At 37.8% G+C, this 16,945-nt stretch overlaps 2 protein-coding genes across 2 annotated transcripts in view; one reads left to right on the top strand and one right to left on the bottom strand.

Annotated features, from left to right (window-relative positions):
- ltv1 (LTV1 ribosome biogenesis factor) overlaps nt 1-7,249 on the top strand; it is an 11,284-nt gene extending 4,035 nt beyond the window's left edge. The window contains exons 7-11 of the mRNA XM_054604969.1: nt 940-1,067; nt 1,183-1,343; nt 2,868-2,920; nt 3,922-4,122; nt 5,063-7,249. Of these exons, the coding sequence (XP_054460944.1) occupies nt 940-1,067; nt 1,183-1,343; nt 2,868-2,920; nt 3,922-4,122; nt 5,063-5,173 (654 nt within the window). The 3' untranslated portion in view covers nt 5,174-7,249. The remainder of the gene's footprint in view (nt 1-939; nt 1,068-1,182; nt 1,344-2,867; nt 2,921-3,921; nt 4,123-5,062) is intronic.
- Nucleotides 6,851-15,803, bottom strand: ifngr1 (interferon gamma receptor 1). The gene is made up of 8 exons (XM_054603721.1): nt 15,580-15,803; nt 11,840-11,957; nt 10,610-10,791; nt 10,389-10,537; nt 9,998-10,172; nt 8,748-8,827; nt 8,184-8,597; nt 6,851-6,988 (listed from the first exon to the last, which is right to left on the bottom strand). The coding sequence occupies exons 1-8, from the start codon at nt 15,635-15,637 to the stop codon at nt 6,851-6,853; spliced, it is 1,314 nt and encodes a 437-aa protein (XP_054459696.1). The 5' UTR covers nt 15,638-15,803.
- Nucleotides 15,804-16,945: the final 1,142 nt, after the last annotated feature.

Genomic DNA, 16,945 nt, shown 5'->3' on the forward strand with positions numbered 1-16,945 from the left:
CAGAGAGGTTGTCATTGATACTTCCACCCAGAGGAGGGGCAGACTCGTCAGCATCAGCCTCAGGGATTCACCTGGATGGAAACATCAAACGCATAACAATGACAAAGAGCACAAACAGATCCAAGTAGTAAAACACATAACAAATAAGTCTTGCTGAGCAATATGACCAAAATCTGCTATCATGATACAAGTAATTTAATATCTGACATTTATAATATATATCAGGATATAATATCTTTTTCTGGTAGTTTATTAAATATGTAGACTGGCTTTGTATACTGCTGTGTGAATTAAGTACTTAACAAAAGTATTAATATTATAGTAAGTTAGAACTTAAGTGCACAATGAACTGAACAGTTTCAAGTGAAATTTAAGAGGAAATCATATAAATGTTTCCATATATGCACATTTTTTTTAATCACATTGTACAATATTCTTCCCTTTTTAAAATACTTAACGTCAGATTATCTGATGAATTTAAACTGGTCTGTTATTAAGAATTTGGATGACGCAATTGTGTTTCACAATATATGATTTAATATGGATCTGATTCCAGTGAAAGACAATAAAATATTTATCATATTGAATTATCGCCCAGCCCTACAATTATTTTAATAAGATAGCATTTGAATGAACGTTATAGTATATAAACTTGACTGTTCTCTGAGTTGATAACAGGTCAAACTTTGTCATTTAAGCACCTTAAATGTGATTTGAGGTTGAAGAGCAGAATGAAGCTGAGTTTCCATGGCTAACTTTTCAAAATAAAACACACAGCTAAAACATTTAACACAGTTTCACTTTTATTTTTGTGACACCGTCTCTTTCAAAAGCATTTCAAAGTGCGTTTCATGATTGAAACTAAACAAATATGTCTGAAACAAATATCAGGAGTAGTTCTCTGTTTACATTTCTGTTGTTTGTCTTTTGTTGTTTCAGTTTTACGAACAGTTTGATGACGACGAGATCGGCGCTCTGGACAACGCCGAGCTGGAGGGCTTCATCCAGCCCGACAGCGCTCGCCTGGAAGAAGTGATCAAAGACTACTTCGTACAGAAAGGGAAAGAGTGAGAGCTTCTTATTGATTATTGATTTGATTCTGATTTTAATTGTGTTGGAAAGTAAGAAAACGTCGCTTTAAAATCAGCCAGATGACAAACTCCCGTCTTGTTTGCGGTTCAGATACTTAAGACCCGACGACTTGGGTCCAAAAGAACTTCCTGTCCTGAAGGAGGAGGATGAAGACAGCGATGAGGAGGATGAAGACAGCGATGAGGAGGAAGAGATGGAAAAAATTGTAATCAAGGCTCCAGATGAGAAGTGGGACTGTGAAACCATCATCAGTGAGTTTAAGATCCACTTCACTTTGTCAAACTCTTCACTCATGCAACAGTTTCTTCATCAGAAGTAGAAACATGAACCCAAAATCCTCTTTTTGTTTGTTTGTAGGTTTTACTCATCACATTTTGTCTTGATGACGCTAGACGCACAGCTTGCCCTCTGCTTCCAGTGTTTGTGCTAAGCTAAGCTAAACACATCCTGGAGCTACTGTACAAAGATGAAACTAAAATCTAGTGCTGTCCTTGACTAAATCAATTCTTAGTCAACTAATACTCATTTGGTTTTATCCTGTAATTGATTAGCTGATTGAATCTACAGATATCTGAAACTTGAGTTTCTCCACAAAGAATCATGCTGATGCGTTTGTGTTTATCAGAGATGTCTTCACACATTTCTTGGAAATAAGCCATTTGAAAAAAGCATAAAAAAAGACCCTAAAACATTAGAGGCAGCCGCTGTTGAGCAAAAAGAAGCATATATTCTAAAATAGAGGTCATTAATAGGGAGAACGTGGTCCAGACCCAGAGGGTGTCCCGTCCGGACCTATAAGGGATCGATTATTGAGAATAATTACATTTTGACGGAGCTTTTTTATTTTATAAAATAAGTGAGTCAGGGAAATTAAACAATCAAAGCACAGAAATTAAACAATCAAAGCCGATACTTCAATATATATATATGGAATTGCATCATAAGTGAGACGTAATGATATTTTGGTCCTTCACTTGAGGACATTTTCTTTTAACTGGACCTCTTTGATTTTTAACTGGATACAGCTGTCCTACAATGTTGGAGTATTCCAGTTTTTGCAGCTTTCAACAGGACACAAAAACGCAGTAGACAGCTAATGTGTCGTAAAAAGCAACCGAGCTAATCACCATCATTTCAAAATCTAGCAGCCAGTCTCTCTTTTTAAAGGACGGCTCTGCAAAGATAATAGTCCAGTGGAGGTCGTGACACACCAGAGATGATCCCAGAACAGTTAAAGGAAAGTTTATGATCTACAACGTGTGGGCGTCTTCTTTTAATGTAACTTAAGGATCAGGATTAGATGGGGATTTTTTTTTATTGGGAGCCAAAGGTTCAAATCGTATCTGTTCCACGTCAGTGCAGTAAAGTTTATTTGGTCAATGGTCAACGGAAGCACGAGGCACCGATGTTAAAATGTCAGGAGTGGTTTCCAGGCCGTGAATGAGTAGAGATAAATATAATGTTTGTGTCTGGTTTCCTCGTGTTTTTATACATTTAAATACTTTTTAGTGAGGAAATAAAAACAGTTGTGCTGTCTCTCATGGTACAACTGCTGCTTTCATATGCCAATTCAAAATGTGTCATTAAATTGGCTGTAATTTGTATTTAAATTGGCATAAAAAACTTGAATCTTTCAGGTGTTAAGACATAATGTTAGTAGTTTATTTACTGTATTTTATGGTGAAAGGGTGTCTGTTCATAGTTTATCTGTACTCTGCAGATTTTGTATCTGTTGATCTTGTTTTGACTGCATGACGTTTCCTCTTTCTCTCCAGGTACATATTCCAACATATATAACAGACCCAAAGTCATTCAGGACCCACCAAAGGTATGAAAATACTTTCTTTTGTAATCTTTTTTTACCTGTTATTAGACATAAAGAGGTGAAATCCCGTCCTTTCCAATGATGTTTGTCAATTTAAAAGATAATTTTGCAGGTCAAGAAAGTTTTAGTTTGTTGTAAAACTGTTGGAGTATAAGACTGAAAATACAAGGCACTACTTTAAACCTGAGGGGCCTTTTCCTTGGCCACTCATACAGGGGACAAGTTGTGCTAGAGCATTGTCATAACTTGTTATAACTGGGGTTTCTTGGCAATTTTCCCAAGTCTCTCTTTTAGAGCAAGACACAGAATATTCAAAGCATTAATGACTGTTCACCTGAGAAATGTTTAGTCCCTGTTGATTCACATTATAACTATGTATATGATAATAATAATAAAAAAAGATAGCCTGACGGTAAGAAAAAGAAAAAAAAGAGACTGAAAATACATAACTAGAAAGACTACAAACATCATAATTTTACTAATTTAATTTCTACATGACACTGTTGTCAAGATGAACCCAGCCACTCTTCAAGGTCAGAATGAGGTTTATTGCAGTGATGGAAGAAGTACTTTCTAGACATCATCTAGTAAACCCGCCGACTCACAGCTAACAGTGCGAACAAGCATTCAATGCAGCAAATCGGAGGTGGTGACTTCACGTTAATGTAATGTGTGCTGTCCTAAGAGAGTCTTAACAGGGAAAAGTCATAGTATTTGAAAATACTCCTGGAGAAGTTTTGGAAAAAATCATGGAATTTTGCTCCACAAATACCTGCAAAAGAGAGTATATGTGGTTCCGTTTAGATCGACAGAGATCATTCTAGAATTGTTTTGTTGACTTTTTTTAAACGCACGTTTCAGAGAATGTGTACTCGTGAAAATTTGCCTCAAAGACAATGGAAAAGTCTTTAATTGTAAAACATGTCTATGCACCCTGTGATACCCGTATCAACTAAAAATAAGACTTGAACCGACCCCGTTCTTTGTCGTCCTTCCGTCCTCAGACGAAGCCGATCCGTGTGTCCCAGAAGACGGGCATCCCTCTGGACGTCCTTCCTTCCAAAGGCCTCACCGCCAAACAGGCCGAGCGCATGATGATGATCAACGACTCGGACCTGCCGCGAGTCTCCACGCAGCACCGAGACAAAGAGGAGAGCAAAGAGGAGAGGAGGGCGAGGAAACAAGCCATCAGGGAAGAACGCAAGGTGAGGAAGAAAAAAAATAAAATCTATAGAGAAGATATCGTCAAAAAGGTTACTCCTCCGATAATCCTTCTCACGGCTCAGTGCGTCTCTGAAAAGACCCAAACCAGTAATTAAATGAGGTATTTTGTCTCTTCTTCCTCTATGACCAATAACTATTAAAAACCAGGCGGCAACTTCGAGTTCTAAAAAGTGAAGCCGATGCGTCTTGCATTCTCTCTACTGGCCACCAGGGGGCGACTCCTCTGGTTGTATAGAAGTCTATGAGAAAATGACTCTACTTCTCTCTTGATTTATTCCCTCAGTAAACATTGTAAACATGAGTTTATGGTCTCAATCTCTAGTTTCAAGTCTTCTTCAATACAGCATGATGTTCATTTAGTAAATGATGCTCCATTTAAAGTCAAATAGACAATAAAGCAGGGTATGCTTTAGGGCGGGGCTACCTTGTGATTGACAGAGCCTTATACCTTCATCACTATGCACACACACATACTGTAGTTTATTTTGACCCAACCTCACACACCGTCCTGCTGTCACTATGTGGAAAATACTCCCCAATAAATGCTCTATTTCCTCCTGTTTGTTTAATAATACTAGACTTGTATAAAAAGAAATATATATATATATATATATATATATATAATTTTAAATATTCCGTAGGAATTTAAGAGCTCGGAGCTGAGAGACAGTAAACAAGGGATTAGTCAACAATAAGGGAATATAGATTAACACCAGTATCCTCCTTTAAACAAAGCATTAATCACCAAATTCACATTACACCAGAGGCCAGTCATTCTGTGTTTACTCTGTGGATTCAAAAGAAGGGCGTCATCAGCGTTGCATTTGAAACAAGAGAGAAAAACACAACAACAAGAGATAACATCATGAAAATATCTGTACAGTTCAATGTTTTGAATTCTCACTTCTGTGTTTTGTCTAGGACCGGAGAGTGGAGAAGAAAGCCAACAAGATGGCGTTCAGGGAAGAGAAAGTCCGACAGGAGAAGCAGATGGTGAACCAGAGGACGATCGTTCAGGGTCTGAAGCTTTAGCGGTGAGCTGGCGTCACTCCGCCCGCACACAGACTGACATTCAGCCGTTGGTGGCGTCATCGGTGGACACACGGCTCTACACTTCAGTGGAGCTGTCAGACGAGCCCAAACAAGAGGAGGGACGCGGTGCTGAGAGGCTCCAGTTTCCTCAAATCACCAGCAGATGAAGTTGATTTGTCTCAGCCTTAAATATAAGGAGTGAACTTTACTACAGTAAAGCAGCTCAGGTCATCATGTTACAGCAGGCTGACTCTAGAGGTGTTCCGATACCACATTCAGAGACTCACTACCTGATGTACTAAACATCTGTGGATAAACAATCTCATTCAACCTATTTTTTTTTTCCCCTGATAATTCTACATTGTGAACAACAAGTCGGAGCTGATTATGATGCCTTCATGCTCTACTCAGTAAAAATGAATGTTGTGTGAAGGTAAATTACAACCGTATCATGATGTGTTCAAATGTAATTCTGTAAAATGCTGTTTTTGATCAGGAATTTAAATAAACAGACATTTTCACAACAACATAAAATAGATATAAAAGAGTAAATTATAACGTGTGTAACTTTCTAATAATCGCCCTAAGCAGCTTATTATACTTAAATTTACATTATTTTATTTTTTTATCAAAGCAAATACTTAAACTTCAGTATGTACACACCGGTATCGGAACATCTCTAGTTATAAACCAGGAATACTAAAGGCAGGCTGATGAGTTGGAGAATTGAAAACTGGTTTTGAACGTCATCATATTTGTTATCTTGTTCCTCTGTTCAGATCCTATTAAAACATTTGTGAAATAGTCTTCCTTGCAGAGAGTTAGACGAGAAGATTGACGCCACTCGTGTCTGTACATTAACAGTAAACACGGTTCCTCTAAAGCTCACTAGTAACGCAGTACATCTAATTGTTTTAATCGTTTAAAGCAGAAGTGTAAAAACAACAAACCGCCATGTTAACGGGGGTTTAGAAAACAAGAAACGAGACACAGTCCGACACAGCCTTCATAAAATGAATAAAAAAAACAGGATTAATGTTTTAATACATGAGCTTTAGAGATGATATTAGGCAGATTTAGTTTCTCTTATTTGTGCTAAAATGAGTTAACTGCTGACATAGATTCATATTTATAAGAGTGGCATCAGTCTTCTCGTCTGGCTCTCTGTAGGAAAGCCTATTTTCAAAAATTTGAAAATAAAAAGTATGAAATAAGATATTTCTATTCCTTAAAAGATATTCAAACGTTTTGGTTTTGTGCCAAATCTCCACCATCCTATCAAAAGATTTATATCGATGCCCTTTAAACACTTCATGTTTGGAGTTCACGAAATAAAAAAATCAATATTGTTTATGTCTTTATTAAAAACATGAAATGCAATCTTTTTGTGATTATCATATTGATCTGATCAAGCCGCACTTTCCCCCACAGGTGACATCAGATCAGAAAAAACCTGTCGATCATTCCCTCTCTGGGAACGAGTTAAGAAATTTAAATACATTCAAATCACAGAAGAGCAACGTTCATGGTTAGAAACGTTAGTCTTCAGCGTTTAACCCTCAAACAAATTATTGCAAAAATCTGTATTTACAGCAACTCTATAAAAAAAAAGATGTTTCACACACGTAAAATGTATATAACATTAAAAACCCTGCAGTGACCCTGAAGTAAACAAACCTAACCCTCTGGATGCATTGGAAAGGAAAACCACCGACAGAGCCCGTTCTGCAGGTTGCCCAGCAGCAGACGGGTCACACAGTGATGACTGTGTGATGAGGTGTGATGAGGTGTGATGAGGTGTGATGAGGTGTGGCACTGTGTACAAGGCTCAAAAGGTATTCATGGCACCTGATCTGCCTGCGGGGCGGAAAGTCCACAATGTACGACACGCTCGGTTTTACTAACATTTAAAACAAAACCCTTAAAGAGTCTTTCACCCAAATGCCAGAAAAAAAACCATGTTCTTATGTCCTAGTGGGATGATGTTTGTTGAGCACAATAGATTCTTTTTAAAAGAATCAACATCTATTTGCATAAATACATTTCCAGGTTTGCTCTGGACAAACCACAGACTTTTGACATGACTAGTTTCCATTAGAACTACTTTCTACCAAAGAAATAGTCCCTGTGGAAAAAAATATATATTCTGGGGATTATTGTTTGTGGAACGTTATTCCTAAAAAGAGATATAATTTGATCTGTCTGCATGATTAAAAAACACTCAATGCAGGTGAGAAAAATATTTTTTTTTGGCGCGTCATTTGTTTGAACTGTCCCTTTTTTAAAAAAAAGCATAAAGATATAAAAACAAGGCCTGCAGCTGCTTCTCTTCATGACTGGCAGCTCTGCAAACAACCACCGATACGTGAGACTTTTTGATCCGTTCTTCTTGTGGAGCTTGTTTTTCCCCTGAGATGAAAATCTCCTGGTTTGTATTTTTGAAGTAGCCAATAAAAAAAAAACATACCACAGAAGCAGAGTGTGGCTAAAAGGGTAAGAGATGCTCAGTCGGATGTAAGGGTGACTGGAAGAGTCCGTTTTCTCTTTTTTTCTTTAAGAAAAGCTTATAAATGTGGCTGAGGTTTTCTCTGTGGTGTTCCGTAAACAGGCGGTTTTCTTGAATCCTCTGTGCAGCTCTGTGATTTTGTAGAGAAGAATCAGGGCTTTTTCCTGATCGAATTGCCTCCAAAGATATATATCCTTCAAAAAGGTCAGTTTATTATTTATCATTGCAGTCAGAAAGAAGAAGGTCCGAGTCTCTCCTGGAGGTCTCTTGAGCAAAAGCATCACCTCCCTGAGCTCCCTTCAGGCTCTAGAGTACGTAATCCTGGATGACTTAAAATCCTCAAATTCACCTCTCGCCGTAACTCGTGACCATCTCTCCGTTGCCTATATCCCTCTGCAGATTCTGTGGGCGGTCATATGCCGAATGCTCCTCCACCACCTCCACCACCTCCTCCTCCTCCACCACCTCCTCCTCCACCACCTCCTCCTCCTCCTCCTCCACCACCTCCTCCTCAATCAAAACCATCTCCGTTTTCTCAGAGTCGTCGTCTCTCCCGTTTCCCCCTGAAAGTTCTCCCTCCGCATGCGAGCCGGTGGGAGGCTGGTGTTTGGCCCCACCTTCCTGGAGAGGCTCCTCTTCCAAATCAATCAAAACCGTCTCCGTTTTCTCAGAGTCGCCTGTGGAGTCGTCCGTGGAGTCCTTCTCTATCCTGCTGTATTCATCTAAAAGTCCTCGATCTGCATACAAGCTGGCGGGAGACTGGTCGCTGGCCCCACCTTCCTTGAGATGCTCCTCCTCGGAGCAGATCGAAGAGTTCTTGCAGTGTGTTCTGTCGGGCAGTGTGACCTGGCTGAAGTCATTGTTGGACACAGGAGCGTACCTCAAGGCCCCATCCTTGTGGTTTTGCGGCAGATCGATCTACGTGACAAGAAGACAGGGACGGAAAAATGATTTTTTTAAAAGCAACTAAAGCAACGTTATTATAAATATACATGCATTTTGGGTTCCAATTTGACATTTTACCAGAGGCTTTGGCTTTGGCGGCATATTCAACGTCCAGGCTTTTACCTTACAGATGATGATTATTGCCACAATGATTACGATGGCGAAGACTAACAGTATTATAGTCAGCGGTAGCGTCAGGTCCTCTGAAATACACAAAAAAAGTCATTTAGTTCCATTGATTGGATTTCTTTTCCTTTCCAGATTTAGCTCAGGTGCTTTTATTTTGAAGGGTAGATTCACTGTTTTTCAAGTCAAGTCATGTGACTGTTTGTGCTGATTCCCCCAAACATACTTCAGTCAGGTTTATCTGAACTTAATGTGAGGTTAAACACATCAGATCATAACGCTTTTTATTTAACCCTTCTGATCAAATGAGCTTTGACCATCCACGCCCTTATTTTCCAAAGGCCAAACTACCTCCTGTTCCCATTGGTGGAATGTTACTAAGCTCATTTACTCAAGAACCCTCCTTAGCACAAATTCAAGGTACTTTGATTGACTCTTTCCATTTTATGTAACTGTATACTTCTCCTCCACTACATCTCAGAGGTAAATATTGTACTTTTTACTGCACTACATTTGTCAGACAAGTCAGATGACAGTTTTCCATCCACTTCCTGTCCAGTGTAAACCTCGTATTACAGATGTGTTGATGTTGAATGTTTGTGATAAACTGAAGGATGAAGTGTTTCTTTATGTGTTGAGAAAATTCTCCTACTTCTTCAGATAAATAAACTATTTTTAGAGATATGAGGTGACAGGACAGTGACTCTACAAACAAGATGATCTTATATAATTTGATGCATTGATGAATATTAAACTACACAACAGGACATATAGGAGTTAAAAACATCTACAGCAGTAAAATGCAACATACACAATTATGCAGTAGTTATATTAATAATTAATTAACATACATATTAATACAGAAACATCATATATAATAGTAAATAACAGGGGACATTTTACTGCACAATTAATTATTTAAATTGTCATACTATAAGTAAATTACACTGATAATACTTTTACTAAAGTGAGGTTTTGAATGCAGGACTTTTACCTGTAGTGGAGTATTTCCACACGGTGGTATTAGTACTTTTAGTGGTGGAGGAAGTACTGAATACTTCCTCCACCACTTCCTGTTGATAACCGCGTCCGTGATGTTAATAGTTAACAATATGCTCCATTTATTTTTGTTTTCATTTGACCGCCGTTCTATTTAATTTGTAAAACCAGAAACATCAAACAACTTCTTTTTTTTTTTTTTTTTTTTTTTTTTTGGGATGCAGCAAGTCTTCCCAGTTCAGACTTACCAGTTAATATACTGGTACAGATTGGGCCCGTTTCTGTGAACGGCACTTCTCCAACGCCGGTCCCCCTGAACAACAATCCTCTCAGCATTTTCACGCACTTCTTCGAGCCCTCCGGGAACGAGACATCAAGCCTGCAGATGTTGTCTTGTGCTGTGCAAGTTCCTTGAGTTTCGCCCTGAAAGTCACAGAACAAAGCTAATTAGCACCAACATTTACTTCTTAATATTTTTTCATTTTACTACAATAATGAAAAATAATTTGAACTCTATTGTTTTGCGGTGAAGGAATCTCTTTAACAAATCCCTCTTTCTTATTAAAACAACATTATTCCATCAGATCTGAGTCTCCCACCAATCAGTCAAATTAAACTATTAAAAGTTATTGTACTCACATCATTTGTAAAGACAGTATATTTAAATGTGGCAGTATCCGGTTTGACAGCTTTCTTCAGTTCTCTGTAGAAGGAGAGGGGATTCATGAAGCTCACTTTGGCACCCTTTTCACTCTCATTCAGATCCACAGGCGGGAAATCCAATTTACCTGAGAAGACAAAGTCAAGTTTTATATATCTCTGACTGATTTACAGGGGAATCAAATACACACGTTACTTACAATATATTTTAGGCGTTTGTAAAGAGTTAAAGCTGAATGTTTTGGCTGTTATTGGTTCAGACTGGTTTCCTCCCTCCACGGCCGTCACGGTGACGTAATGGAAGCCCATGTAGCGCTCTTCAGACTGCCAGACGAACGGGCTCAGATCGTACAGACGCTCCACGGTCTCGCTCACGAGATGCCTTAAATACGAGAAACACACAATCCGTCACTCCACTGAATCAGATCGTGAGGAAAGAACAGCATTCAGAAACACGAAACAAGCTCGTCCTACCACTAACCTACCGTCCTATAATATATACTTAATATTATATTCCATTTCTGCCAATAGATCCCCCTCAATGCTGCACACTGGCCCTTTAAAGTTGTTTTTTTACAATATTTTAACAACTTAAAACCACTTCATAGTAAACCCAACAACCCCAGACAAAAGAAAGAAAAATCATATTAAAATTAAATGAAATCTTGGAAGATTGACGAATACTAGTAAATAAAAGCAAATAGGCTATAACAAAATAAAAATGTATGAGGTAAATCAAAATAACAGTAGCTTCAAGGTATAAAAAAGAAAGTCAATAGTTTTGAATTGGAGGTTCGTCTGTCGTCATATTTAGTAGCATCAGCAGTGGATATAAAATATATAAAGAACAAAATAACTTTTAAAAGATCATAATGATATTTAAAATAATGAAAATAGCTATTAAAATATATAAAGAAATGCTAAAAATAATTTTAATTTAAATCCTATTACATTACAACTGCAGGATTTATGATAAGAGGAAAGAAAACAATACTTTAGCTAAATCAAAATGCGTAGATTCTGTCCAAATAAGGAAACATTGGTGGATGTCAAAACTCTTGATGATTTTAAGAAGAAATTCCTCCTTGAGAATATTTGGTGAATGAGGCCAAATGTTTCCTCCTGCTGCACCATCTCCACATCCACTTATTGACTTTATGTTATATATATATATATATATATATATATATATATATATATATATATATATATATATATGTATTCACATGTATTGACTAACAATTTTTGACCTAAGTGCAGTTTTAAACCATATCAGATGGACCACAAATTATTTCGTATGTACAGCAATAACTTTAACCACATTTTTTAAAGTGGAAAACTTAAATTGCATTTAGCTATGAATCAAACTAAGACAAGAATTAAAAAAGCAATTTTTTTCTTAATTCCAGTTTAGAGGAGTTGATTCTCACCCAGCAGATCCTCCGACGTGAACCCTGAACCTGGTTTGCGGTTTCTGTTCGCTGTACTCCCAGCTGACTGAGACGTGGAGATTTTTGCAGCTCAGGTTCACGCTTTTTGGCGACGGGACTGCAAGAAATCAGGAAAGATGAGCTGGTATAAGCTAAATAAACAATGTTTAAAATATGATGCATTGATGTAGATTAAACTATCTGACAATATATAAAGGAGTTAAAAAACATCTACAGCAGTAAAATATAAAACATACACATTAATGCAGCAGTAAATATATAAAAAAAATCAATATATGCATCAATATATATATATATATATATATATATATATATATATATATATATATATACCTCTCGGACCTCCTGCACCGATACACTCCCACCCACGACCTCCTCACCCCGACACACTCCCACCCACGACCTCCTCGGACCTCCTCACCCCGACACACTCCCACCCACGACCTCCTCCCGACCCCTCGCCCCGACACACTCCCACCCACGACCTCCTCGCCCCGACACACCCCCACCCACGACCTCCTCACCCCGACACACTCCCACCCCCCGACCTCCCACACCCCCCACCCACGACCTCCTCACCCCGACACACTCCCACCCACGACCTCCCTCCCACCCCGACACACTCCCACCCACGACCTCCTCACCCTCCCACCCACGACCTCCTCACCCCAACACACTCCCACCCACGACCTCCTCACCCCGACCTCCTCCCCCGACACACTCCCACCCACGACCTCCTCGCCCCGACCACTCCCACCCACGACCTCCCCCCCCCTCCCCCCTCCCACCCCGACACACTCCCACCCACGACCTCCTCACCCCACCTCCTCACCCCGACACACTCCCACCCACGACCTCCTCACCCCAACACACTCCCACCCACGACCTCCTCACCCACGACCTCCTCACCCACAACCTCCTCACCCCGACCTCCTCACCCACAACCTCCTCACCCACAACCTCCTCACCCCGACCTCCTCACTCCTCACCCCAACTTCCTCACCCCTCCAACCCGGTCCCAAGCACTCCCCCAGCACCGCAGACTTTCCCCGTCACTCGCCACTTCCATAACTCATCTATTTGTGATGCTGGTTATGAATGTTTTTTATTTATTACTGTTATAATATCATCTCTCTGCCTTGTTTAAGTTGTTATTTCCATTATTGTTTCTGTCTTTACCATGTAAAGTGCCTTTGGGTACCTTTTAAAAGCGCTATACAAATAAAATGTATTAATATTAATATTATTATTCAACCAGTATTTCACTTATTTTTCACTCAGTTATATCACTTTCACCCACACCGACAGAGGTATTGGTACATCATAACAATTATAACATATCTGTGCAGACACGCTAATTCTCGTACGCAGTTACAACTTACAACTACGCACAGGGCAGAAGAAAGAACATTTCACCATCACACTAGCCAGAGACACGCCTTTAATGCTTCAGCCTTTTGTCCTACATCATTAAAACACTGTGCTGACTGGTAGCTAGCAAAAACAAGGAAGCAAAAGTACACGACAGGTATATATTGTACTTTTCTGGCTGCTCTTCAGCATTCCATCAGTCAGCCCTCATTGTCTTTTCAGCTACTGCCTCACCGGTTTTCTTTAAATCCTCAGAGGAAGCTAACTTCACTTGGTAGTCAAAGTGAGTATGAGACCGGTGTCATAAAACAAAGGTTGTTTTTTTTTTAACTTTCTCAACCATTTTGTGACCCCAAAGAGCTTTTTTAAAGATGAGACAGGAGGAAAGGGGTATTAAAAGCCTTTTATCTAGTCGTACCTTTTGAAGTTTCGAGAAAAAAATCTGAGTCACGATTACAACACGAGCGTCCACACGGACATTAAACCTGATAGGTTGAGTATCGATCAGCATTCCAGTTCATCCTAAAAGGTGTTGGATGTGGTTTTGTGGAGCAGACCAAGTTCTTCCACATCATCATCATCAACTATTTATAGAGCCGGGTTTGTGTCGCGTTGAAACTCTAAAGTGAAAAACAATAACTTACTATTATTTACATTTACACATAAATACATACATGCATGTATGCATGTATGTATGTATGTATGTATGTATGTATGTATGTATGTATGTATGTATACCCAATATTACAATACATTGTTATAAAGCGTTGTAGACATGGACGTCATAAAAGGTGTAACCACAAAGTCCATTTACTTAAAAGGTGAGTCTGTTTCCCTGATCAGCCATTTGTCATTACTTTCTTATCTGAATATTTTTCATCATTAATCAGTTTGATCCATTATAAAACAGTCAATTGTAAAGTACCCTTTCATTTTACAATCAGCTCTGCAAACACACTGACATGTTTCACAACCTCTGCTTTACGATCCATCTGATTTAAGGCGGTCGCTGTTGTTCAGGTGAAAAGATAAGAAGACTCCATAGAGATTCATTTGTGTGACAGCCTGCAGCAGTTCATTTCCCCATCCAGTACATGAAAGTACTGGATGGGGAAATGAGACCCGAGGCGTCATTCACCCTCTGGAGGAGAGCAGGAACAGAAACCTTTTCCATTTAAAGACTTTATCAACATGAAAGTCACAACTTCTCCTCAGAAGTATGAGCACAAAGAAAAAACAACAACATTACACCCAGAGAGAAAATCCAGAAACACTAATAATAAAACCTGAAGAGGAAATAAGTGTTCAACTCTTCTCTTAGGATGATAAATAAATAAAAAAGTATCCAATGAAGTGAGCACCAGCCCACAGATATTCTGTCTGGCTACTTAATAAGCGGACAATAAAATGGCAATAAATAACCTCTGGACTTTAAACAAATCTTAAAACCCCATTTAAAACGTCATTATGACCTTTAACATAATTTATAGGAGAAAAAAATAGGAGAATGTTGAATAATTTTCCAGAACATTTTTACTTTTCCTCTCATTTTCAACTGTTTTCCAGGTTTTCTTAGTGCATTTAGTCAAGTACTGTACTCAAGTACAATTTTGAGGTACTTGTACATAGTATTTTCATTTTATGCAACTTTATAATTCTCCACTACATTCATTTAAAAGCTACGTTACAGATTCAGATTAATAATACAAAATATAATCAACAAATAAACTATATTGTATTACTATAGATAAGATAATACTTCATTGATCCCTTGTTGAAACTCACAAACAACCAAAATAAACATAAATATATATAATAAACATTATTCTGCACAATAACTACTTTTACTTTCTTAAACTTTAAGTATATTTTGCCCCTCATACTTCTGTTGCTTAACTTTGCAATATCTAAACAAAGGACTTTTACCTGTTTACTTGTATTACTACTATTTTAGATTTCGAGTACTTTTTTTCCCACCACTGTCAAGAACAATGAGACTACGTGTTAACATAAATGATTAAATAAAAAGTGTGGAAAATAAAAATCTGAATATTTAATATGTTCAGAAGCAAATTTGATCTTTTATTTAAATGTATTTATTTATTTTAATTATTCCAATGTTAAATAAAACTTCAACAATGACCATCACAAACTACCAGAGTCTCTTGACAACAGAGAAACATGCCAATTCTACTTCAACATTTTCCATTTCATTCATTTTTTTTAAACAGTATTATGTTTTAACAGACACATGTAAACAGCCCATACCCAAAACAAACATAAAATCATAAACTTCAAGATCACAAATGTTTTATAAAGTGTTTTTGTTGGTGAGTTTAGTCACTTACCAGCAGAAACCCCTGTGGTCAGGAGCAGCAGGACCGTGAACGCACCGAGCAGCAGCATGTTTTCTGGGCCGTGAATCCGTCCGTCACTCCGGCTTCCTCCTCCGGACCGAGAGGCAGAACCACAATCAATTAGAACCCAATAGACAGGTGGAGGTTCTGTGTCACTTCAGTTCCTGAGTTTCTTCTTAATTTCCAGAGAAAACCCGGTCTTCATCCGGTGTGTGTGTGTGTGTGTGTGTGTGTGTGTGGTGAGGAAACGACTCACCTGCTCAACCTGGGAAAAAAGAACACACCTTGATGACGTCAGAGCAGTTGTCTTCTTCAAAATAAAGTTAGTTTTTCTTAGTTATTGTCAGAGGAAAAGATGAATAGGTGGATTAATTAAATTAGTAAATAAATAAATGAACAGGACATGTTTAGAAATAGAAAAAAATAGAACCAATAATAAATATAAAAACAAATAATGATATATATATATATATATATATATATATATATATATATTATATATATATTATATATATATTATATATTATATTATATTGTTTGTTTGGATATATTATATATATATATATATATATATATATAAACAGTACCAGTCAAAAGTTTGGACACACCTTCTCATTCAATTGTTTTTCTTTCTTTATTTTATTTTTTTTTAAGACATATATAAGACATCGAAACTATGAAGGAACACATTATGTGGTAAACAAACAAATGCTCAACAAACCACAATATGTTTTATATTTTACATTCTTAAAGTAGTTGAATGAGAAGGTGTGTCCAAACTTTTGACTGGTACTGTATTAATAATATTAATAATATTAATAATACAGGACTCCCAAGAACAGTAATACCATGTATTAATACATTTATTTAAAAAAAAAATGCATAATATGAACATATGTTGTATAAAACTAGGCTATATAATTCAGCATAGATTCAGAAAGATAGATGGATTATTATGAGGGCAAAATCCCTTGGTTTCCGGTTGTTCAGTCTTTGTCACAGGTAAATCAGTTCCTAAGAAAAGAAAGGAAAGCTGGTGTTTGTCGCCACCTATTGCTCATAAATTGACAGTACATGTCTTATATTTTGACAGTTTTTGCACCCAAAAAACAAAACAGAAACACATGCCTCCACCAGTTTATCTTTTTTTAATTTAACTTTATTATAAACATCATAAATCTTGAATCTAAGTCTCCAGATGTTTCTTTCATAGCTTTTCTTCTTGTGTTTGTCCTTTACAAATAAATGTGTCTTTCCTGTCTCAAATAAACAAAGAAATACTTAAAATTAAAACTAAAATAGTTGTAGTGTATCTTTGAAAGATGTCCCCTGACTCATACAGATGCCATCAGTGGTG

The sequence above is a fragment of the Anoplopoma fimbria genome, chromosome 9 (assembly GCF_027596085.1).
Source record: "Anoplopoma fimbria isolate UVic2021 breed Golden Eagle Sablefish chromosome 9, Afim_UVic_2022, whole genome shotgun sequence".
Classification (NCBI taxonomy): Eukaryota; Metazoa; Chordata; class Actinopteri; order Perciformes; family Anoplopomatidae; genus Anoplopoma; species Anoplopoma fimbria.

Bases quoted from the DNA above. Each gene is read 5' to 3' on its own strand.
- ifngr1 (XM_054603721.1), bottom strand. From the start codon at position 15,637: ATGCTGCTGCTCGGTGCGTTCACGGTCCTGCTGCTCCTGACCACAGGG. The intron at 11,958-15,579 runs GTAAGTGACTAA...GATTTCTTGCAG, and splicing joins GACCACAGGGGTTTCTGCTG to TCCCGTCGCCAAAAAGCGTG. The intron at 8,828-9,997 runs GTAAGTCTGAAC...TGTGTATTTCAG, and splicing joins CTGTACCAGTATATTAACTG to AGGACCTGACGCTACCGCTG.